Source organism: Balaenoptera physalus (assembly GCF_965194825.1).
Source record: "Balaenoptera physalus genome assembly, chromosome: 12".
In the NCBI taxonomy this organism is placed as follows: Eukaryota; Metazoa; Chordata; class Mammalia; order Artiodactyla; family Balaenopteridae; genus Balaenoptera; species Balaenoptera physalus.
In genome coordinates this window covers 48,096,081-48,120,457 of record NC_138897.1, presented here as the reverse complement: position 1 = coordinate 48,120,457, position 24,377 = coordinate 48,096,081, and the positions used below count along the sequence as shown (strand labels likewise).

General features: G+C 39.4%; 1 protein-coding gene across 3 annotated transcripts in view; it reads left to right on the top strand.

The window, feature by feature from the left end:
* The window catches only part of ASXL3 (ASXL transcriptional regulator 3), a 188,286-nt gene extending 168,417 nt beyond the window's left edge, over nt 1-19,869 (top strand). For all 3 annotated transcript variants that reach the window (XM_082415963.1, XM_082415962.1, XM_082415961.1), the window contains one exon: nt 550-19,869. In XM_082415963.1, the coding sequence (XP_082272089.1) occupies nt 550-4,245 (3,696 nt within the window). In that variant the 3' untranslated portion in view covers nt 4,246-19,869. The remainder of the gene's footprint in view (nt 1-549) is intronic.
* Nucleotides 19,870-24,377: the final 4,508 nt, after the last annotated feature.

Below are 24,377 nucleotides of genomic sequence, written 5' to 3'. Positions count from 1 at the left end.
TTTGTGTCAAGCCAGGCTGAGAATTCTAGTCTTCTGACCTTTGGTTAGGGCTTTCTCCTTTTTCCTTTGTGTCAAATTAAGACAGATAAATTAAGGCAGATAAATTCAAATAGAGTTTTGAATATCTCTATTCTTCCTGGCTGGCCTGAGTATCTTCATGCCAGCCAGGAAGATAAGTTGAAAGCTAACTATTTCTAACTCTTTTTAGCTCACCTCATTTTAAGAAGCCTGGGTTTTGTTTCCATTTATATGAGGCATTAAAAGACGTTTCATTTCCAAGCCAAATGAAGTCACCGGTTAATATTTTATAGATTAAAAACAGAGGTTAAAATTTTTAATTTTCACATTCGTGCTGCATTTATTGCTGCCTTATACCCCAAAGGCCCATTCAGGGTATTAGGTGCCGTTCTTGCCCCCTCAGGAGAGGATGCGGCTACTCCCCGCCCTCGCGTGCCTGCGTCCCCACGTCCCTCTGTGATCACGTACACACGCGCCTTGTCTGTGATCGTGTACACGCACTTTATCTTTCCATTTTCCCCCTTCCTGTAGATCCAGCTTTCCAAAATCGGGCCACCCTTTATTATCAAGAGCCAACCAGTCTCCAAACCAGAGGCTCGCGCGTCATCTGGCACATCGGTCAGTGGCGGGAGGAACACGGGAGCCAGGACCCTGGCGGACATCAAGGCCCGAGCCCAGCAAGCAAGGGCCCAGCGAGAGGCGGCAGCAGCTGCAGCCGTGGCGGCGGCCGCGAGCATCGTTTCGGGAGCTATGGGGAGCCCAGGAGAGGGCGGAAAGGCCAGAACTCTGGCGCATATCAAAGAGCAGACGAAGGTGAAGCTCTTCGCAAAGCATCAAGCCCGAGCCCACCTCTTCCAGAACGCTAAAGAGCCCAGGTTGCCTCCGCTCGGCTCAAAGGAAGGGCCTCCAAGCTTAGAAGTGTCTTCTGCCCCTGAAACAAAAATCGAAGGCTCGCCTGGTGTCATCATTGTCAATCCAAACTGCCGATCTCCCAGCAACAAGGGTGCGCACCTCCGGGAGCCCACCACTGTACTCCAGCAGTCTCTCAACCCGACCAAACTTCCAGAAATTGCCACGGACTTATCTGCGCATAGTTCTGACGAAAACACACCTGTGTCACACTTGTCTGAGAAAATTGTTTCATCTACCTCTTCGGAAAATAGCAGTGTGCCCATGCTTTTTAATAAAAGTCCCGTCCCCGTGTCTGTCTGCAGCACTGCTATGTCGGGAGCAATTAAAGAACATCCCTTTGTGAGTTCTGTTGATAAATCCTCTGTCCTAATGTCTGTTGACAGTGCAAACACTACAATTTCTGCTTGTAACATAAGCATGTTGAAAACCATCCAGGGAACGGACACTCCATGCATAGCCATTACACCAAAATGTATCGAGAGCAGCCCGCCTCCGGCCGCCGCGGAGGGCTCCAGCGCAGCGAGCCCCCGGGATGACAAGCGGTTGCTGGCACCCAGCAGCGGCGCTGGCAGCCTGGTCTCCAGTCAGTACACCTCTGTGCCAACTCCCTCCATCGGAAGCAACTTGCCAAACCATCTCTCCACTAGCTCTGTCTTGATTCCCCCAACGGGAGTGAACAACAGATTTCCTTCTGAGAAGATAGCCATGCCTGGGAGCGAAGAACGGGACACCATGTCCATGGGCACCACTGTGAGGGCCGCCCTCGGCTGCAGGGACCCCGTCGCAGTCACTGACGCCCTGGTGGCACGCCCACCTGTTGCAGCGTTTACTGGAAGCATGCTGACTGTAAACTCTTACGACAGTCCTCCCACGTTAAGTGCTGAAAGCTTGGACAAAACTTCAGGGACTCGGAACAGGGCAGACACTTCTGGGAAACCTCAGCCACCCCCGGGGGGGTTCCCACCAGCAGCCATAAACCGCTCGATTCCGTGTAAAGTCATCGTCGACCACAGCACCACGCTGACCTCCACGTTGTCTCTGACTGTCTCTCTTGAGAGCACGGAAGCCGGCCTGGACCTCCAGAGCAGGTCCGGGAGGACGGAAGCAGCCATCCAGCCCGTGGCGTGTCCGCAGGTGTCTGTCATCAGCAGGCCCGAGCCGGTTGCAAACGAAGGCGGAGATCACGGTCCCAGTTTCATTGCTGCTTCCGCGGCAAAACAAGACAGTCAAACGATGCAGGCCACCTGCTCGGGTCTCCGTGAAGGACCCCTCGTGGTTCCAGATAAATTAAACGCGGGGACCCCTCTGAGTCACAGCTTTGCTGAGCAGGCGCGTGGCATAACCACGTTCAAAAGTGAAGCCGACACAACCTGTAGCCATCAGTATAACCCGGGCGGCCGGATCTGCTGGGGCGAGGACGGGGTGAGGAGCGCAGGACAGCCTCTGCTCTGCCACCCTGGTTCCAGTAAACAGAAGGAATATCTGGAGCAGGGCTGCCCGAAGGCCATCAAGACCGAGCACGCCAGCTCCTCGCATGTGGCGGAACTTCACCCCAGGAATCTCATCACAAGCGTCCCTCTCCCAGTGAAGTCCGAACCTCACGACGTGGACAAGGGCTTTAGGATGGACGCCGGCGACTTCCCTGGCCCTGAGCCGCATCCTGCAGCTGCAGGGGCAGCCCCGAGTGCGCAGCAGACGCAGAGCGTGCAGGCCCCCACCTCTGGTCCCATGGAAGAGGCCATGTCTCTGGCTACAGACACCCTGAAAAGAGTTCCCAGCGCAGGGAGCTCCAGCTGCCGTCTGTCATCGGTGGAGGCGAACAATCCCCTCGTCACACAGTTACTCCAGGGCAACTTGCCTTTGGAAAAAGTGTTGCCCCAGCCCAGACTGGGAGCCAAGCTCGAAATCAACAGGCTTCCTCTGCCTCTTCAAACTACCTCAGTGGGTAAAACAGCCCCCGAGAGGAACGTGGTTGAAATGCCCCCTAGCTCTCCCAATCCAGACGGGAAAGGCTACCTGGCAGGAGCTCTCGCACCACTACCAATGAGGAAGCGGGAGAACCACCCCAAGAAGAGAGTCGCCAGGACCGGGGGGGAACACACTCAAGTGAAATGTGAGCCAGGGAAGTTGCTGGCGGACGCAGATGTGAAAGGGGGGCCGTGTGTCATCAGCTCCGGCATGAATCAGCTGGGACTCAGCCAGCCGCTGAAGCAGGAGTGGCTGAACAAGCACCCTGGGCAGAGCAAGATGGCTCACAGCCCTGAGGTCAAACAGCAGAAGCGGCTGCTCCCCTCGTGTGGCTTCCAGCAGAACCTGTTTCACGTCGACAAGAACGGCGGCTTCCACCCCGACGCTGGGACCTCCCACAGACAGCAGTTTTACCAAATGCCTCTGGCTGCCAGGGGCCCCGTTCCTACCGCGGCTCTGTTACCAGCCTCTGCCAAAGCCCCCGTGGGCTGTAACACGTTTTCCTTCAATAGGCATCTTGAGCAAAAGGGACTGGGAGAGGTTGGCCTTTCCTCAGCACCTCACCAGCTAAGGTTAGCCAATATGGTGCCCCCCAACATGCCCATTAAAGAAGGTGATGACATGGGGGGGACCCCGCACGGGATGCCGCACAAAGCACTAGTGCATCCCCCGCCCCCTCCCCCCTTGGCTTTGCCCCCACCCCCCCCTCCACCACCGCCACTACCTCCACCTCTTCCTAATCCAGAAGTCCCCTCCGATCAAAAACAACCGCCAGTTACCATGGAAACCACTAAGAGACTTAGTTGGCCACAGTCCACGGGCATATGTAGCAATATAAAATCGGAACCTCTTTCTTTTGAGGAAGGTTTAAGCAGCAGCTGTGAACTGGGCATGAAACAAGTTTCCTATGACCAGAGTGAAATGAAGGAACAGTTGAAGGCGTTTGCGCTGAAAAATGCAGATTTCTCTTCCTATTTGCTTTCTGAGCCACAGAAGCCTTTTACCCAATTAGCTGCTCAGAAAATGCAGGTGCAGCAACAACAGCAGCTCTGTGGAAATTATCCAACAATACACTTCGGTAGCACGAGCTTCAAAAGGGCAGCATCTGCAATTGAAAAGTCCATTGGGATTTTGGGAAGTGGCTCCAATCCCACCACGGGTCTGCCTGGTCAGAACGCTCAGATGCCCGTTCAGAACTTTGCCGACAGCAGCAACGCGGATGAGTTGGAACTGAAATGCTCTTGCCGGCTGAAAGCCATGATTGTGTGCAAAGGCTGCGGGGCCTTCTGCCACGACGACTGCATAGGGCCTTCTAAACTCTGTGTAGCTTGCCTGGTTGTGCGATAAGAGCTGAGTGAAAGATGCAGTATCCCTTTTCACCACGGAAAAGCCACACGGCGTCAGCAACAACAAATTGAACAGCTCAGTGGTTTATAGCGTGCTAATTTATTTTACTTTGGAACAGATGATCTTTTCTCTAGATGATTATTTTCTTGCATTTCTGGGAAAGGAGAGATCGCATTCCAGCCGAGGGGCTCAACAGCATGTCTTTTACATATTTAGTTGCCATTTGCAGCTTTGGAAAGTTTCTATTCGTGTGTATACAGGTCACTCCCAATTTGTTTCTTTCTTTTTTTAATCCAGGTGTAGATAGGAAAAGGACATTTTAAATTACTTAATGGTAACCAGAAATGGAGATGTGGAGAGAGATCGGTAACAGCAATTTAAGGCGGTGATGCATTCTTCTGTAGATTAACCATTACAGCGAGGGTTCCAACAGTTGACTCCTTTGGACCTACCTTTACCGTACTGATTACATCATATTTGGAAAAGGGAATCTGATTTAAGTGTATGATTCCTTGTATTTACTCATATCACAAAAGATATTAAAGGAGGTATGCCATTAATGAACTCCACTGTCCTTATTCTCTTTCCTCCCTTTTGACTCTTTTCAGAGACTGGCAGATTCTCTGGATCTGCCTTGGACATGGTACACGTATTGTAGTGAAATGTCTTTTCCACCTGAAATTGCAGTGTGGGCCTCATGCCCAGCAATCTGATTCAAGCCCTTTGACACCCGAGACTGTAAGATCAGTTGGACAACAGAGAGCCATAGGCCCAGAGGATTTCAGAGCTTCATGTGTGGCTTCTAAGAGCAAGTATGAAAAAAAATGCCCTAAAATTCAAAGCAAACAAGTAAAATGCTGTGTATGCAAACACACCTAAATGGGTTGGTGATGTAAATATCGGTCCATTCTATTCACTCTAATACAATTACTAGGTATTAAAATTGGGGGGGAAATAATCGTAACCCTTTATTGATGACAACAGTGCATTCTGGCTTCCGACTTTGCAGAGGTTGGCCACCTCTTTTTTTAAAGTGTCATTGATGATGAGAGGGACTATAGAAGGCTGAAGTGTCAACATTTTTCTGAACAGTTTTTTCCTCATGAGTCACGATCTATGTAATTATATTTGACTCTAAACTAGCCCTTATTTTAAAAAATTGTTCTGGGTGTTGCATGTTTTGTTTCCCGCCCCCCCCCCTCAGGTGAATTCAGTACATTCTTCATATTTGGGGGAGTGGAACTGCTTTTGAAAAAGGGATACTGCATCTTACAACTATTGTCAGTGTTTATCCAATAGTCTGGGTGTTGAGTATTTGAGCTCCATTCCATGTACTGTGGCCACCCTCATGCCAGAGAACAGCTGTAGTTCAGCAGGCTCTGTTCCCTAAAGCAAGTTCAAAAGCACATGCACCTTGTGGGAAGATGAAAGAACAAAGACCATGTCCATTTAACTTCCGATTACAGAGCACAAAATGTGGAGTACCATTAACCCACTGGTTGATTGTGGCTGTAGAATTTTCAAAAAATATGGGGGAAAATCTTCTGTATCCAGGGTAAGAATTTGACAGATATTTTCACAAGGGATCATCCTAATCAATGTTAACTTTTGACATTCCCTTAAAATATGTCTTAAAAATTGAATGAGCAGAAATTTCCTTCCTGGGGAAAAAAAAACTTGTGATTTTTTTTTTTTTATAGTAATCAACCATGGTATATTTTTTTCCTCCATATTTATTATAGTGATGTTGCCAAATATCATTAGGTGATAGAGATGTCATTTTTACTAACAAATTGCTGATAGTGAAAGATACTTTATCTTAGAAAGAAAGCAAAGCAAAGAAGGCCTACCTCCGCGGCTGAGATTCGGTGCTTCAGTTGCTGTCACTTCTGTTTTTCACGTTACAATTAACAGAATTAACGACTGAGAATATTAGCAATGCACTTAACCGGCCCTTCCCAAGCAAGGCAGCGTTAGTTCCAGCAGATCCCTAGTTCACTCTGCACCAGGTGGTTTGGGTCGTGTCCTCGTCAGCGGTGTCTCTGTGGTCTGCTTGGCTCTGATGCCATCTTGGTTCAGAAGGGCATGCTCTAGTTTCACAGAGGGGCACCCCTATAATATAGACACTTGCATGCTAGCTCCTTCTTCCAAATTCAGTTGCTGCTCTACCAGTGTCAGATACTGTCTACACCAGCAGATTCAACACTACCACATCAGTAACTGACACCGTGTTGAAACTGTGGTCTTCAAAACCTTTGCACTCTGCATATGAGGCAAAATTGAGGTTGATATGATACTGAGCCCATTATCAGTTCCATCATTGTGGGATACTGCGCGCAGATTACTTACTGGGAATACAGAAAAGTATCCTTCTCTATGTTCTGATTTTTCTCATAATTAGTTTGGAAAATCAATTGCTGATCACACGTGCATTATACCACCCTGATCCAAAGAGCGTAATATTTCTCTGCCCTTGCTCTTTTTTGCCCCAGTTTAAATTCCTAGTGTTTGCATATGGTTTATATTACCGAAAAATTAATATCTTTGGGCTAGAAGAATGGAAAGAAAAATTCAGAAGTAAAAAGTGGGTCAGATATGTTACAAGTGGCCATTTAATATATATACAAAAGCCAGTATATTTGGACTAGGCGAGCAGGTTCTTAGTTTCCTGATATCCACAGATATCTGCCTATGTGCAAATGGAGTATGTCATTTACTACATGGTTATTGTGGTGTAATGTGCAAATTTTAGTGTGTGCATTATCCTGATGATTGGACACTGTGATATCCCTATCAGGAATAGAGCTTGCACATCTAACATGTAAGTTTTAATTATTATTTTCACAAAGGATGTATTTCCCTAAGTAGCACTTTTGGAACAGGGGAAGGAAGAAAACTGCTATTCCCTGATCCCCCTCCTATATACAGTATTCATATGCCTGAGGTTGTATAAAGACATTTAGGTAGTTAATGGGCATGTTAATACAAATGTTCTGATGCAAATTCATTTTCAGAATGAAAATATTTTTCCTTCCCCAAAGTGAGAATGGCAGAAATGTCGGTGACCTGAGCACCGTAATTATATAGACTATTTCCCTGCTAAGGTCTAGTTTGAAGAAAAAACTTGAAAACAAACCTTTGAGGTTGAGCCTGGTTGCTATAAAGACTTTGTGGTGGTATGTGTTTCTGGGATGAGCTATGGAAGGTTTAGCTGACTTCTAGAGCTTGGATATTCTTATTCATCCAAAATAAACAGATACAAACAAGCTGGTGTGTACAGTGCTTCATAAAGCAGCCAAGAGTAAGAATACATGATGCTACAGCCCCATGTCCTTTACAAACACTCTTGCACAATTTCAAAAGGGGAAGTTACTGTGGCCTTGGTTTCCCAGTTCCTCCTGGGTCTGGTCCAGTCCCAGGTGACAGAAGCTGAAGCGCCGTTAAGGGTTGCACCCTCTCAGTGGTGTGGAAGTCAGCACCGCGCTAGCCGTCTGGAGAGAGTGAGCCCGCTGAACACGCCAAGCCCAGAGTCACTGTCTATGTTTCTAGAGAACAATGTGAAGAGTCCTAGGAAAGGAACTCATCAGACTGTCAGGGGCCTGTGTAGCCAAAATGTCACTGAATATAAAAATCTTGTCTTCAGTCCTCATGCTTTGTCACTGTAAAGCAAACAAAAAGCATTTTTACTATAATTTAAAGGAGCTGCTTTTTTTATAGCACATACTATTTCGCTTTGTACCCTATTTGATAGTTGCAGAATAATTTAGACTGTAGAAAAACTTTGTTGTATTTGTACTGTTCATGAATGTTTCAAAAAAAAAGTGCTTTACTTGCTTGCCATAATTTTTCTTGTACTGCTGTATTTTTCCCCCTGGCTTCATGGAAACCTAATCTGATTCCTCTTCTCAGTACAGTTTTTTGTTTGTTGTTGTTGTTGTTTTTTAATGTGTTTGTGAGTATTTTTTTTCCTTTGGTCAGTATTCTGAATGTTTACATCTGTTTAACATTAGCCATTTAATGCCTTTTTTAAAAGGCAGTATTACTCTTACAGTGTAACAGCAAAATGTGAATCAACCCAAACATAACATGCATGACAAACACAGATGGGGGGGCAAAGTCCCTGAACGTACAAAGACATTTTATATCAGCATACAGAAAAGTCAAACCCTTCTTCAGTCCTCTACCAAAGAATATATTATTCCCACAGGAAAAACTCAGAAAAGGTGTGTAAAATCCTCAGAAGGGGAGCAGTTGAATCAGTAAGACTGCTACAATTTAATACTGTTATGCTTGCTTTGATACCTGACTAAATGTGACGGAGTGCAACAAGCATTGAAACGATTTTTAGACAGTGTTTTGTTTAGAATTCAGGGATCATGCATTCTTTAATGGTGCTGTTTGTTTTTTATTTCTTTTCTACAAAGAAAAAACAAAGTGTTGCCTACAAAAGTGACTGCTCACGATACCATAAGTTAAATGAAATGAAATGTTTGTCTCTTCATGTTTCTCCGTTTTTCCCTTTCTCTAAAGTAACAATTTGGGTTTCAATATTAAAATATTCTGGGAGAAAATAAAGAAATTAAACCTTCAATTATTGTCATCTTTAATTTTTTATGAAATGAGGTAGTTAATATATACACATAAAAGATACTAATAAATACATTCACAATTTTACTTAACAAAAAGTTTATAAGGAGAACAAACCATATGGTCTTAAACTTTCTACCCTTCTTGGTTTGGTGAATTGTCAACATACAATTATAACTATTGTTTGTTGAAACCTCTTTGAAATTAACCATGTCTATTGTACTATGCTTATTTAAAATTATATTTGAACCTTTTTGTTTTGTAAAGATGTTGTTAATTCTTTATACCAAAAGACAGGTAAGTCAAGCAAATTGTTACTACCATATTTAATTTTAACTTTAAAATGAATTACCTCTCAAAATTCTTTTTAGAAGAATTGCTCTGGTTAGTTTTTCTTATCTTGCATTAAATATTACAGCTAGAGTGATTTGAATAAAATGCTGTGAACCATTAGAACAAAATTGCCTCAGCTACATTTACATTGGTTAAGAAAATATGCATATCTTTACAGTAAGATGAATCTGAAAGCATTAAACATAACTGGCTGTTACATCTGAGTTCAGCTGTTTTTATCTACACGGAGAATGCTATCTTTAGCCACCAGATGGCAAAAGAGGGTGTTTACTTAGCAGGAAAAAAAACCCTAAAAACATGCTTCTTCCTCCTCATAAATTAAATTATTATAATAATGAAAGTACAACTTATTCAAGTAAGACAATGGAAGATAGATACTTCTAAGTTTCATTAAATTATTTTCACTATAATACTGGCATTCCTTTTTTTGTCCTATTTTTTCTATTAAAATATTTACAGAATGCATTCTTAATTTTATTTAGCATCGTGGAAATTTTTTATTGTTTTCATTGCATTACTCCCCAGGCATCATCTATTCCAAAATTCATTACAGAAAATTGTACAGTCAAGCATTCTTTAAGCTGACATTTCTTGAAATTTATCTGTGTGCTTTATATGTTTTAATTCATTTAGTCTCATAATAGGTACAACATTAAACAATTTTTATATAAATATTTCATTATTCTTAATACATTAATGTGACCTAATTTGAGTAACAGTTGCTCTTAGGATCTAAAGTATGTGTTTGTATCTATCATAGAGTTTATCTGAGAACAGGTGATTTACCCGGTGATTCAACAAACTTATGTACGTTATTTAGAAAGAGCATAGCCAGGAGAGTAGTTGGACTTCTTTCTGCAGAAGACAGTTGAACATAAGTCCTACAAAGTGTGTCTCCTTAAAATTATTTGAAGACTTTGGTTGTAGCTTGCCTAAACTTAATATTTCAAGTTCAGAGCACACACAATTATCCACAGTGATACGCAGAAATCAGAAGTTGGAGTCCTCCAATGTCACAGCTAATCTGGAAGTCTAAATTGGGCAATGAACCCAGTATTTTTACCTGCAGAAACTTTTCTCCAGTTGCCAGTGCAATAAATTACATACATTCTCACTAACTGGAGGAAGGTCCCCTGATTTACAAAGCAAAGGCTGATTTTCTTTGCCATTTTATTTAAAATAGTTTTATTGTTTTTCAGCTATATTAAGTAATATCCCATTGTGATACCTGACTACCAGTAAAGCTGATATTGAATATATTTAGCAATCCTGCAAAGCATAGACCAATCCAAACAGATGCCAGACATATCAAAAGAGATGGCCCTATTACAACAAATCAATGAAGAGTGGCTGAATATCAGTTTTGTGAACAAAGGAGCTCCCTGAATCTGCTGTTATCAATAGTTAGGATTTATACTTAGTATATCCATTGCACTTAGGGGAAAGTTTGTTTCTGAGGTACCTTTTTAAGCTAAAATTTCCATCTACAATCTCTCTCTTTTTTTAAGGAAATCATTTAGAGGTGGTTCAAAGGTGAGCTTTAACCCAAACACAACGAAATGTCCAGGCATTTCCCCCTTTTGCTGTTTCCAGATACCTTGTTCGGTGGACACGACCCATAAATAGCAACTTGGCTAAAGGGTGGGAACATCCAGCTGCTTCAACAGAAGGTCCTGGACACTTGAGATCAAGTAAGATTCATCTCGTTTTCTGGGTACTCATCACGACGTCTTTGTTTATCATAAGCTGGTAAATGGAAAATAGGTTTCACCTTTGATCCAAACTTATATCTATAGTTTGAAATTATGGTTTTATTTCAGGAAAACGCTGTGTTCCAAATCCTCATTCTTTTAATGACGAGGGAACATGGAGGGATTTCAGAGGAGTGCAGAACTATGGTTCTATTTTCCTTGATTCATTTGGCTTTCAGTGTCCAATTCTGGGATGCTGGAACATCTTCCAGACACAGAGAGATGGGAGAGTGTAGTTGGCCTCAATGACTGTACGAACCACAAGAGTTTCTCCTGGATGTTCCTTTCCTATATATAAGTGGCAACATTTATGCATGTCCATTTATATAGAAATTTAAAAAACATGATTTCTTACTGTAATATAAAATTCATTTGCCAATAAGTTTAAATCTCGTAATGTGGAATTGAAAGACTTGAGTGGGAACAGTTCTCCATGATGGCTTCTAAGTGGAAGCCACTGACACATTTTATACCTCTTCTTCCTTTAACATGTGAGCTCAATGTAGACTTTTTTTGTACCACATAGGTTTGTTTGGTTTTATTTTTATTTTTTTTTGGTAAAATAATTTATATTTTCAGGGGAATAAGCTGTGGGAAATGAGTTGGCATCTTAAAAAATTCAATATTTCAAAAGAAAATATTTTAAAAACTACATTTAGAGTAGGAATCTATGGATAATTCATTATCTCTAATCTTCAAATATGTAATTTCCTTACTGTTAGAGGGCCAGTCCAGAGCATACCAGACATCTTTTTACCAAGAGAAGGACAATGTGAGATTGGTAGCAGACAGTTTCTTTCTTTCTTTTTTTTTTTCTTCATATTTTGACATTGAAATGGTTCTCTGTTTTTGTTTTTGAGGTATAATTGGCATACAACATTATATTAGTTTCAGATATACAACACAATGATTTGATATTTGAATATATTTTAAAATGATCATCACAGTAAGTGTAGTTAACAACATCATAATACACAGTTACAAAAATTTTTTTTCTTGTGGTGAGGATTTTGAAGATCTACTCTCTTAGCAACTTTCAACTATGCAATTCAGTGTTATTAACTATGGTCACATGCTATGCATTATATCTCCAAGACTTATTTATTTTATAACTGGAAGTTTGTGCCTTTTGTCTCCCTTCACCCATTTCACCCACCTCACTCCCCCGACTTCTGACAGCCACCTGACGATCTGTTCTCTGTATCTGTGAGCTTGGTAACGTTCTTCTGTGGCATCTTTTTTGTCCAAAATGCTTTCCTTGGCAAAAACTGGGAGTAATCAAAGACACCACACTCTGCAATCTCAGTTTCCTAACTGTGATTCTCTTAGTAATAAATAAATCCTTTCCAAGTCTTTCGCCTTCATGATCTGAATATGAAGGAGATTTTATAAATTCTCTTCATATACATAAACTTTTAGAGATTTAGCTATGTACTACCCCGGATATGGCAATTTCCCAGAGTTCCCAAAGTGCAGACTTTCCTTATTAAAAAATAGTAATAGATAATACTTGTGAAATGCTGTGTACCAAGTGCTGCAAAGCATTTCATAGGTGTTAATTATCACATTTATCCTGAGAAAAATCCCATAAGGGCGGCACTGCTATTATATCCATGGAACACACAAAGAACCTGAGGCTTAGAAAGTTTAAAGAAAAGAATACACAGCTAAGATCTGGAGTATGAAAGAAGGTTTTTCAAAGACCAAAGCCCATCCTCTTATTTGCGATAAGACACCATGGCTGCTACACATACTGCTAAGTACTGGGGATGCTGAGAAAAATCAGAGGGTCCCAATATCTTAAAAAATTATAAGCTAATGGGAAAGATGATCAACAATTTTATGATGACAAGAGTGTAACCAAGACAGGTACAAAGTGCAGTGGGAAAAGTAGCTGAGTGGATGAAGCCATTTAAGATTGCAACTGCACGAGAATGAAACCTCCAGAGGGGCATCCGTTGACACACCTGATATAGATTCAGGGCAGTCCCACCGGGAGGGAGGGCACGCTCTTCCCTGCCAGCACCCCAATCGTTTCCCTTGAACAGTGTTCATCAGTATCAGTCCTCCTGCTAATGATCTCTGCAGGATGTACAATCCTTTACACATTTCAGAAGCCCTGTCACCAAGCCCTTCTTACATGACTCTAGGAATTTGTTTGGAAGTTGGTAATATTGACAATTGATTTTGTAAAAGTTAACAGCATGTGAAAACAATGTTTGTGGTACCCAGTGTTGATGATAGTCTTTTTAAAAATCAATGTAATACATGTTCCAATATTAAAAAGTCAAATCATATTACAGAGACTATAGCAAAAAATAGCAGTGCCCTGATATACATTGCAATGTGGGCTATTTTTTTTTTAAGGAGTTGACATTTCTTCTGAGTATTCATGTTATTCAATAGGGTTCTGATAAGAACACAAAGAACAAGTCCGGCACCTGCAAGTTGCAGGTTTTGATTGAAGTCAGGGAACTCGCAGTGTGTTGTCCAGTACTTCTGAGAAATAAAAGCTTCCCGATTTGCTGGTAATCACAAGAGGGAAACATTTTGACCATTGGGGGAAATGAAAAAGCACAGAAGAGGCAGTCAACAGGTAACCCCAGGACATACAGTACCAGAGATAAACATCACCAGTATCCATATTTTTCCAAGCAAATCTTGACTGGTTAAGTGAGTCCTACAGCTCCAATTATTCCCGCCCGGGGAACTGGGAACATGGGTGATAAGCTGCCACCATACAGAGAAAAATATTTGGGAGCCCCAGTAGCCTCTGCCCCCCCTGTCTGTTATGCCACTGCTGTAAGAACATGACTTGGAATTATTCACACTCCTATTCAGTGTCTGACTCACCATCTTACCCCCAGGACAAAGCCACCTTTTATCACCTCTTACTTGTAAATGTTTCTTAAAGCCCTCTGGCAAGCTAATACTTTAAATATTTAATAAGCAAATATTTGAAGACCTGTCAAAGTAACAATCAATTTATTTGTAAGGTTAGATTGTGTGAAAAATTTCATTTAGCTATTTCCAAAAATAGATGCTTTAACTTCCCTTTCTACTTGAGAGTGTGTCGTCTCACTGACAGTAAGCAGAGCTCACTCCTTGACCCATAAAGCTTGTAAGGGGATTCTAACAATTGGGGCACTTCTGGTGCCAAGATTCATCCAACACTCAATGAGCAAACATTTTACTGATCCATATTGCTATGCTGGGTGCTGAATTATATAAGACAAATGTTCTTATTGATGACTTGATTCTTCAAGAAATATAAAGTTACCAAACATTTTTTTAGTGTTTTGTGCTTCAACATTGTGCCACGAAGCATTGTCATAAGATAGAAGGAATTTTCTTAGAAGATGTCATTCAAATGTACCTTTCCAGGAAGCATCCTATTTCCCAGAACAGCGTGGGTGTGGATGGGAGGAATAATGAGAGAATCGAAGTTTCAGAGAGAGAAATCTCCTTTGAAGTCATAATTTAATTTATTGCCTACTTGAGGTTCGGAGTCAAAATATTTAGGCAATGTAGTATGAGAAGCAAAATACTTTTCTGCAACTTCTACTGGAGGAATTACACTTTCTCACTTAAAATAGAAAAATGAAAAGAAAGAACTCCTTTGTGTGGAGAATGATTTGTCACCAAATTCGACTCATCTGGAGAAAACAACACAGATGGTCTGGTTTGCTTCAGAATTGTGGTTTCATGCCCTGCATGACTCACCAGAGAAGGTAAATCAGCATCTCACTTCATTTTGGGTTCACTGTTGTAATAATAGATAGCAATGTCAATACCATTCTTTAGACTTTAGCAGGAAAATGAAATAAGAGATTATTTTTCCTATAGTTAACATTCAAGTGAGTGAGGCAATGCTTTAAAAATACCTTTGCAAGCTTAATAAAATTCAGGATGACTTGACTGAAAAAGCCCTCTGGCTGAGGTCGAGCAAATCATTCCTCTTTTTTTTAGTGAATATCATACTAATTTATCAGAAAGGAAAAACTGGGCTGGGCAATTGGCTCTTCTTACACATGGTCATTTCTTAAAATATTGTCACAGGGGCTATTTCTGTGTATAATTTGCCTGTGAGAATGGATATTTAAAACGTACTTCAGCATATAGATTTGATATACATATAAATATTACCAAGAATGAATGATAAATTGAATAACGGGAAATCTGATTTCCTAAGCCCTAGTTCAGCAAATAGATTTATGCAGCTCTGAAGAGGTTAGCTCCTGTGTGAGAAGCTGATGTCTCCCTGAACTGTGCACAGCACAGATTTCTACTTTCCTTCTGGTCATTTCCTGCATTACAGTTTATAGTTAGGAAGCTTCATTCATTTACAGCAAACCCCATATATGTCACTGGACTGAAACTTACTGAAGAGCAGCTTGTAGCATCTCATCTGTTTTGGTATCTCCAAAAGGTCCCATTGTGCATCAGAGAGAATAGTCCATCCATGGGCACAGCAAGCATTGTCTATATTGTTGGCTTCCTCTGTGCCACGCTCTGTCATGGCTGCTACAAGTGCCAAAATGAACAAACAGCCCCAAATCCCTGAGTTTTATTTTCGTGTGGGGCAACAGGTAGCAAAGAGTTGAACATATAATATATACAGTTTGTTTGAAAATGGAAAGTGCTATGAAGGAAAATAAAGTCTAGTAAGGGCATAAGGAGGATAGTGGTGTAGAAGTCGTAAATGCAGATAGGTTCCCAGGGAAGGCCTCATCGAGAAAGTGCTATGGACTGAATTGTGTCTCCCCAGATTCATATGTTGAAGCCCTAATCCTGATTGTGACTATATTTGGAGGAGGTCCTATAAAGAGAGAATTAGGGTTTAATGAGGCCCTAAAGGTAGGACCCAATACTGTAGGATTAGTGTTCTTGTAAGAAAAGATTACAGAGTTTCTCTCTGTCTCTCTCTCTGCCATGTAAGGACACGCAAGAAGGCGGTCTCTCCAGAAACCAAGTCAGCCAACACCTTGATTTTGGACTTCCCAGCCTCCTGAACTGTAAGAAATTAATTTTTATTGTTTAAGCCACCCATCCCATGGTCTATTGTTGTGATTTCCTGAGTAATATAAAGGCCACATTTGAGTAGAGAACTGAAGAAGGTATGAGGGTGCAGAGGTATGCCAAGTGGGCATCTATCTGATGGAGAGCCTTCAGGGTGTAGGCAAAAGCAAATGTAACATCCTAGGTCTCTATGCTGTGGTAGAAAATTTACATATAATTATCCTAATTCTCAGAATAGCCCTTAAAGAAGGGGAAGCTCTCACACAAGGCAAAATAATGAACTTCTAGGCCTTCCATTTACCAAGACTCTTGCGTGACTGATGGGATCAGCTATTTCCAAAGACCCAACTTGAGAATAAAGTGTAACTTCCCCAGGAAATAATTAAAATCTATTATTTTTCCTTTGCCCATGTTATTAGCTTCTAATAAAAAGTTGGATTATTTATTTATTCACCAAGCAAGATATTAAAAGGGCATCATATATCATATCATCTACTGCCTTGCTAGTTCTAAAGCCACCTCTAAGAGCTAAGAAAGTGTATGATCCACATTTTCAGATAAGGAAAGTAAGAGTCAAACACATTTAGTCAACTGAAAAGGACCCTCTGTCTCCAAAGGCCATGCCCTTTGTAAAGCATACAGTCCTGGGTACATGTCAACATGCGTGAACGACTCCAGAATTAGCTTCTCTGTCATAGCCCCCTTCTGGTTATGAGTAGCTGTCAATTTTAAAGAAACTGTCAGCCGGGATATGTTTTTGTCTCGTAGAGCATTTTATTACATCTTTTATTCAAAACCTCTGAACAATATATGCACCACTTTTTGACCTGTTATTGATAATTGCACCATCTAAAATGCAAAAGCTTACAAAAAATCAAAAGAACAATTTTGCCTCTCAGTCATCAGCTCTGAAGTATTCCCTTGCCATTTGTAAACAACATGGGGAGGAGACAAAGCAATAACCATGCAATAACCCTTTACTGAACCAGGAAGAAACTTCATCTGCCTACCTATATGTGCACCTTTCTGCGTATAGCCTTACAGAGTCCTAGAGATGAATGAATATAGGTCATAGCACCAGAAAGACTTCATTGAATTCAGATTTTGATGTTGACAAACAATGTAATCTAGGTTAATTTACTTAATCAGTCTGAACCTCTGAGCTTATCCATGTAACCTGGAAAATTTGTTATGAGAGATAACGATACATGTAAAACAGCTTAGCATAATGTTTGTTGCATGTTGCACTCAAGATACATGACCTCTTGTATTCAAAGAGACATAGTCTTCCCCACAGTGTCTCCAATGCCTGCATTTTAGTTGGAAATGAACTCTTTATAAATATCAGTATTCCAGTGACCTTACCCTAACCTTAGGATTTATCATTCATTTCCATTTCATATAGGAAGAAATGGAAACAAGTGAAATGTAAATGTTTTTCCAAGTTTGTGTATTTCCTGTTAACAGTATTACTGAGGCCTCTGACCATATAGTTTTATTTAGAGTGTGAATGGTTCTGAAACTTCAGTATGCGTTTAAATAGCTCAGGTAGCTTGTTAAAAACTGCAGAAGTCTGGGCCTCAAACCCGGAGTTCTGATTTAGAACCAATCCAAGTAAATCTGATCAAAAGTTCTGATCGGAAGACTAAAAAACACATTGCACCAGGATCTCTCACTATATGAAATACTAATTTACCAGCTCACGTTGGAAGGCTGAAAACCATCAGCTATCTAGCCTTCAAAATTAGCAACAGTTGTCTATATGAGTAAATACTAGAAAAATTGGTAAATAATTGGCAAATGCTTAACAAGAAGGAATTGGTTATAAATTGTTCTAGCCATATGAGAGAATATTATTGAATAACTGAATATAATATTGCAAAAGGATATTGAATGACATGGGGAAATAATTCACATTATGTTAAAAGAAAAAAAGAACAGTTTAAAGTGTTATGTAAAAATAGACATTATTATTGTTGAAAAAGACAAGATAAATAATAACAAGTGACTATCAATGGTTAATTTAGGTTTGGAGATTTTGAGCAATTTTGTTCTTTCTCCTTTCTGAATTCTTCAACATTTTTTCTTTGAATATATAAAACTTCTGTTAGTAGATTTTTAAAGCTATTAAAAGTAATGGCAACTTTTAATTATTAGGAAAACAATGTATGTCCATCTACAAAGTTATCCTGAGTAATGTTAAAATTTCATATTATGTTCATAGACTAATGGGTCATAAGGTTTAATGTTTTGAAGTTTTCTCATAGTCGAATATGCTAGTTTATGTTAGGGAGAAAAGTTAGATGAATATAATCTATCAAAAGATATTTTGTTGAAAAACTGTTGTCTTTTAGTATGCTAAACTGTAAGAGATAAGATAAACAATAAGAAAGTATATTCATGCAGTATATTTATCAAATTTCTGCTGCCACCCAGTGGCTGCCCAAGCTGTTTTACATATTTTGTTCACCTAGCTAATTGACCAGTAAAGTTACTCTACATCTGTAGGTAAAATCAGCTTTCCTGGAAGAAGCCGTGATTTTCCAGCTCTGAGAATGACCAATTAAACCTTATCAAGTAATAAAAAAAAAATTTTCAACAGATCAGCGCTAAGATGTTTTGGATCCACGTAAGTAACATTCCAACAACCCTGCTTGTTCCACAAATTCTAGCATCTCTTTCTTGCTATAACAGAGTCCTTCTTGAGCTAATATTCCATGAGTCCTATGCAAGGGACAATTGCCACACAGTCGCAATTAACACCTGCTCGCTGAATTGGATCCAGTCACTTTTAACTCTCAGAGAAGAGAAAAGCTGAGGATGAGGCCAAATGACACTTGGACATCTCCAGAGGGCATCCATCTGCAGTTCAATAAGGGCAAAGCTAGACAAAACGGGGCTGGCAGTTCTGCTAAGAGCTGAAGCAAGGTCCCCAGAGTATGATATAAATGAAAATATGTAAAAAAATCATGAAGGAAAAATAAGAAAATAATACCTGAACAAGTTCCAGTTCCAGTGCAAAGAAATTTTAGAAAAAAAGGCACATCTAGAGAACCAAATGGAAACTGTAAAGGTCAGATATGTAAATCAGTGTTTACATAGGTTTGCAAAAGCCTTGGGAGAAGAATGGAGAGATAAATACCAAAATATTATCATTGGTTACATGATGTCGCTGGAATAAAAGGAGAAAACTACCTTTCTCCTCTCTCTCCTTTTTTTGATTGTTACAGTGAACGTACATAACAGTAAATGTAATTTTTTTGAAAAACCCTATGAAATATTTATTGTGAAATGAAGGAGAATATAATAAGTATTGGTCTAGTGACTCCTTCTTGTATTTCTTTGAGTAGGAAGAGAAAAAAGCAAACTGAAATTGTCTTCAGGGCTGTAAAAGGGTCATTTTCCCCAAAAAAGACATGAATGTAAGACAGGGGAAATGTAGAGATGCTCCCACACGAAGCCAGGCAACTTGGGGCCCAAATAGAACCAGGTCAACAAACGTAAGACAGAGATATCATCTGACTGAAAGGTATCTCACGAAACTGAAGCTAATACTAAGTCGAGCTTATGAAAGGGCAATGTCAAAAGTAATTTAGGAGCTAAAGGAAAATGAGTAAAAAAGTGTTTATATGGAATAATGGCACATTTCAAATTCTAATTGAACCACAATGTCCAACAATAGTTGCTCTGAACAGGGGCAGACTGGAAAACCCTTCAGTAATTGTGAAAATCATACTCATGACTGATACCTATGTGTCATTAATTCTAAATCAAGGAAGTGGCTTTGGAGGTTTTGAAGGGTAGAACAGGGATTGGTCAGTTGTAAAGATTTGCATCTCAAAGTCTTTCATTCATGAATAGAGCTTTTTTGGCCCAGGCTGCCATTTTATGCTCAGAGGGATAGGCATGATTTTTACTTTGTGTGTGTGTGTGTGTGTGTGTGTGTGTGTGTGTGTGTGTGTGTTTGTGTGTGTGTGTGTGTGTGTCCCAGGACTCTTGTCTTTAAAGCACCCTTTTGGTTTGGCTTGTTCCTGACAGATTTTTGACTTTGGATGGCTGTGACATCAAAGACATATGGAGATCTGTTTTTTATTTCTGTCTTCTTGGAGAATTAACTTCTTACAAACCTAAAAAGGTAGGATTTTGATTGCCTTCTTTTGATCAATTTAAACACATAAGTGATTTTTATTATTAAATTAAGAATATGTAAAATGACCACATTTTTGTTCAAATTATGTTTCTGAACTGTTCGAAAATCAGTTATACAAAATTTATCTTCTTAGTTTCAGGACAGTAACAGTTGGTATACATTTATATTTCTGAATATAATTCTTAATATAGTTCTGAAACTACCAATGTTGAGTAAACAATACAGGAAATACATTAAGACCAATTAAAGTGTTAGTTTCTATGTCTTTATAAAATTGAATACTTGCTGACCACCTGTATACAGTAGCCTTCCCCAGTCACCTCTCTCTCTTCCCCTTACCTGCTCTATTCTCCTCTGTATAATTATCATTACCAAAGACAAAGCTTGAAGAATGGGGGATAAGAATAAAAGCGCAGCAATCAGTTATGTAACATAGATATGATGCTTTTATCTTTTTCTGATCTCAAAGTTAGCTCAGTGTGAGATTGGTTCACTTAAGCAAGAAAAGAAAGAAAGAAGAAGGAAAAAAGGACTCTTTTTCAACCACAAACTGTCTTCAACCAGTACTGAAATCCATCTGGGATTTGATCCATATTACTACTACTTAATTTATATTGTGATAGTCTTAGACATATTCTCATTTAACTTTGTAAACAAACAAATCCAGTTGTTAGCTCATTAAACCTTTATATCTTATTTGTTTCCACTTTTAGTTCCTATTTGATAGTTATATATCTTACACTGTAATCAATTATAAAGCGAAGTTCTTAAGTATTAGTGTGGCAACAATCAACTTGGATGCTCATTGAAAAGGTAGATTCTGGGTCTCAGCCGTCAGAATTGGTATATCAGCAATAGAACCCAAGAATCTGTATATGCAGTAGGCAACTCAGGTAATTCTTATACACATAGTCTAGAGATATACAGTATGTGCTTGTCATCTGCTTTTATTATATTCAGACATGTAGTGTAACTCTAATAATTCCTTTAGAAGTCAGTAATTCCTGGAGAAAAGTGGACAATGCAAGCCGTAATATCAATACCTCTGACAGGTAAGCTTACCATTGAGGAGGATGGTTTGTTGGATTTTTGGGAAAAAACATATGAGACTTTCCAAACATATGAAATGAAGTCATTTCACAGTTTTACACATTGGCAAATGGTTTTTTTTTCCTTTCCTTTGCTTTTTCAATTTAGTTTCAGCTCCAGGGTTCTGTCTCTTCCATTTTACCTTTTTAATTTATTTGACTGTTCACCCCATAGGCTATTTGAGTACAGGGATAAAAGTAAGTTTTTGGCAAATTAAAATCCACTCTGAGTTTTCATGTGCTTAATATTATTTTCTATTAGCCTTTTCATTCAAGAACATTTCACTTGAAAAGCAAATGTGTCCTGCTGGTTAAAAGTGAAGTCTCTTAGCTTTAATTTATTTTCCAACTTGTAATCAGCCCTTATGCTGAATCAACTAGACTTATGTCATTTATATCCTTGTGTAGAAACCAGAAGTACATATTTTTTTGAAATGAAATTTATATAATTGAATAAGTGTGTTATTCTAAGTATCTTGTATCATCTTTGTTTACATATACATGGACTCATATATTACAAATTTAATATGGAGTTAACTTTACTGCACTTAATTCATAGAATTGATATTATTATATTTATAATATCCTCAAGCTAACTTTTGAATTTGCTCACAAAATCACTAAACAAGATTTTGGCGAACACTTGCCTTCATAAATACTAATATACAATATAAAAATTTAAAGTTTTATCTTCTCTACTTTTCTAAATCATGCTGTGGAAATAAGTACAGATAGACATTTCTCCAAAGAAGATATACAGATTGCCAACAAACACATGAAAGGATGCTCAACATCACTAATCATTAGAGAAATGCAAATCAAAACTACAATGAGGTGTCACCTCACACCAGTCAGAATGGCCATCATGAAAAAATCTACAAACAACAAATGCTGGAGAGGGTGTGGAGAAAAGGGAACCCTCTTGCACTGTTGGTGGGAATGTAAATTGATACAGCCACTATAGAGAACAGTATGGAGGTTCCTTAAAAAACTAAAAATAGAACTGCCATATGACCCAGCAATCCCACTATTGGGCATATACCCTGAGAAAACCATAATTCAAAAAGAGTCATGCACTACAATGTTCATTACAGCACTATTTACAATAGCCAGGACATGGAAGCAACCTAAGTGTCCATCGACAGATGAATGGATAAAGAAGATGTGGCACATATATACAATGGAATATTACTCAGCTATAAAAAGAAACGAAATTGAGTTATTTGTAGTGAGGTGGATGGACCTAGAGTCTGTCATACAGAGTGAAGTAAGTCAGAAAGAGAAAAACAAATACCATATGCTAACATATATATGGAATCTAAAAAAAAAAAGGTTCTGAAGAATCTAGGGACAGCACAGTAATAAAGACGCAGACATAGAGAATGGACTTGAGGACACGGGGAGGGGAAGGGTAAGCTGGGACAAAGTGAGAGAGTGGCATGGACATATATACACTACCAAATGTAAAATAGATAGCTAGTGGGAACCAACTGCATAGCACAGGGAGATCAGCTCGGTGCTTTTGACCACCTAGAGGGGTGGGATAGGGAGGGTGGGAGGGAGATGCAAGAGGGAAGAGATATGGGGATATATGTATATGTATAGCTGATTCACTTTGTTATACAGCAGCAACTAACACAACAATGTAAAGCAATTATACTCCAATAAAGATGTTAAAAAAAAGAAAAGTACTGATGATCAGAATTTGAAAAGAAGAGGATATTTCAGATATTGGACAATTAACTGCTGCGATGTTAAAAAATTGAATGTTGTAAAGTGAACTAATTGCATTTTTCTCATCCTTTAGATAATAAAATAGTAACAAACCATAACAAATTAGATTGCAGGTGAAGCCTTTAAGCTTTTGATCCATAGAAACCAGAAGACCCCAGACAAAGCTCATAAAAAACACAGCAAGAAAGATTCTTTTGATGTGAATGATTGAATTCATTTTGTTCTCATTTCATTCCTAAGTATGGTTCTTTGAACCATACAGATATGAATGTGACTTATTATCTTCAATATATATCTTACATGTTCTCTGTCTACACTGTGGCTCTCTTTGTACCATCCTCCTGAAATATATTTCCTGGCTTTCTCAGACTGTCTGAATTTTACTATTTCTCACATTCAAATGTGTTTTTCATAAGGATGATGTAGCTTGTTTGAAAGAAAAGAGTGTTTTTATTTTTGGTTAACTTCCCAGAGTGCTTTTTTACATGTAAAGTGGAAAGAACTTGGACTCTAGAGTCTGAAATCAGGGGTTTGAGTCACAGCTCTGCCATTAGGAGCTACGTGATTTTTAATTCTCTGACTCTTAATTTCTTTGCCTAATTTACACACATTACATTCAGGAGTGCAAAGAAAATTTATCATCTTTACATTCTAACTGAAGAAAGCATGAGGGAAATTTAGAAATTAAATTTAGTCAAATCTGGTAACCTCTGTCTGATCCAATTATTATAAATTATTTATTTAAGTAATGCCCTCTTTTAGAAAAGTACTTGACTTTATTTTTTAGAGCAGTTTTACATTTACATAAAAATAGAGGAGACAGTAGAAAGAGTTTGCATATACTCTGTGTTCAGTTTTGCCTATTAACATCTTACATTGCTATGGTATATTTATTATAATTAATAAAACAATATCAATACATGATTACTAACTAAAGTCCCTGGTTTATTCATATTTCTTTAGTTTTAACTAATGTCTTTTTCTGTTCCAGGATCCCATCTAGTATATCACATTACATTTAGTCAATATGTCTTCATAGGCTCCTATTGGCTGTGACAGTTTCCTGGCTTTTTGCAGTTTGAGGAGTACTGGTAAGGTATTTTATAGAATCCCCCCTGTAGGAATTTCTCTTATGTATCTGTTCAGATCATTTGTCCATTTTTTAATTGAGTTGTTTGTTTATTGTTGAGGTTTAAGAATTGTTTGTATATTTTTTTTTTTAGAAATTCACGTTCTTTTATTTATTTATTTATTTATTTATGACTGTGTTGAGTCTTCGTTTCTGTGCGAGGGCTTTCTCTAGTTGTGGCAAGCGGGGGCCACTCTTCATCGTGGTGCGCGGGCCTCTCACCATCGCGGCCTCTCTTGTTGCGGAGCACAGGCTCCAGACGCGCAGGCTCAGTAATTGTGGCTCACGGGCCCAGTTGCTCCGCGGCATGTGGGATCTTC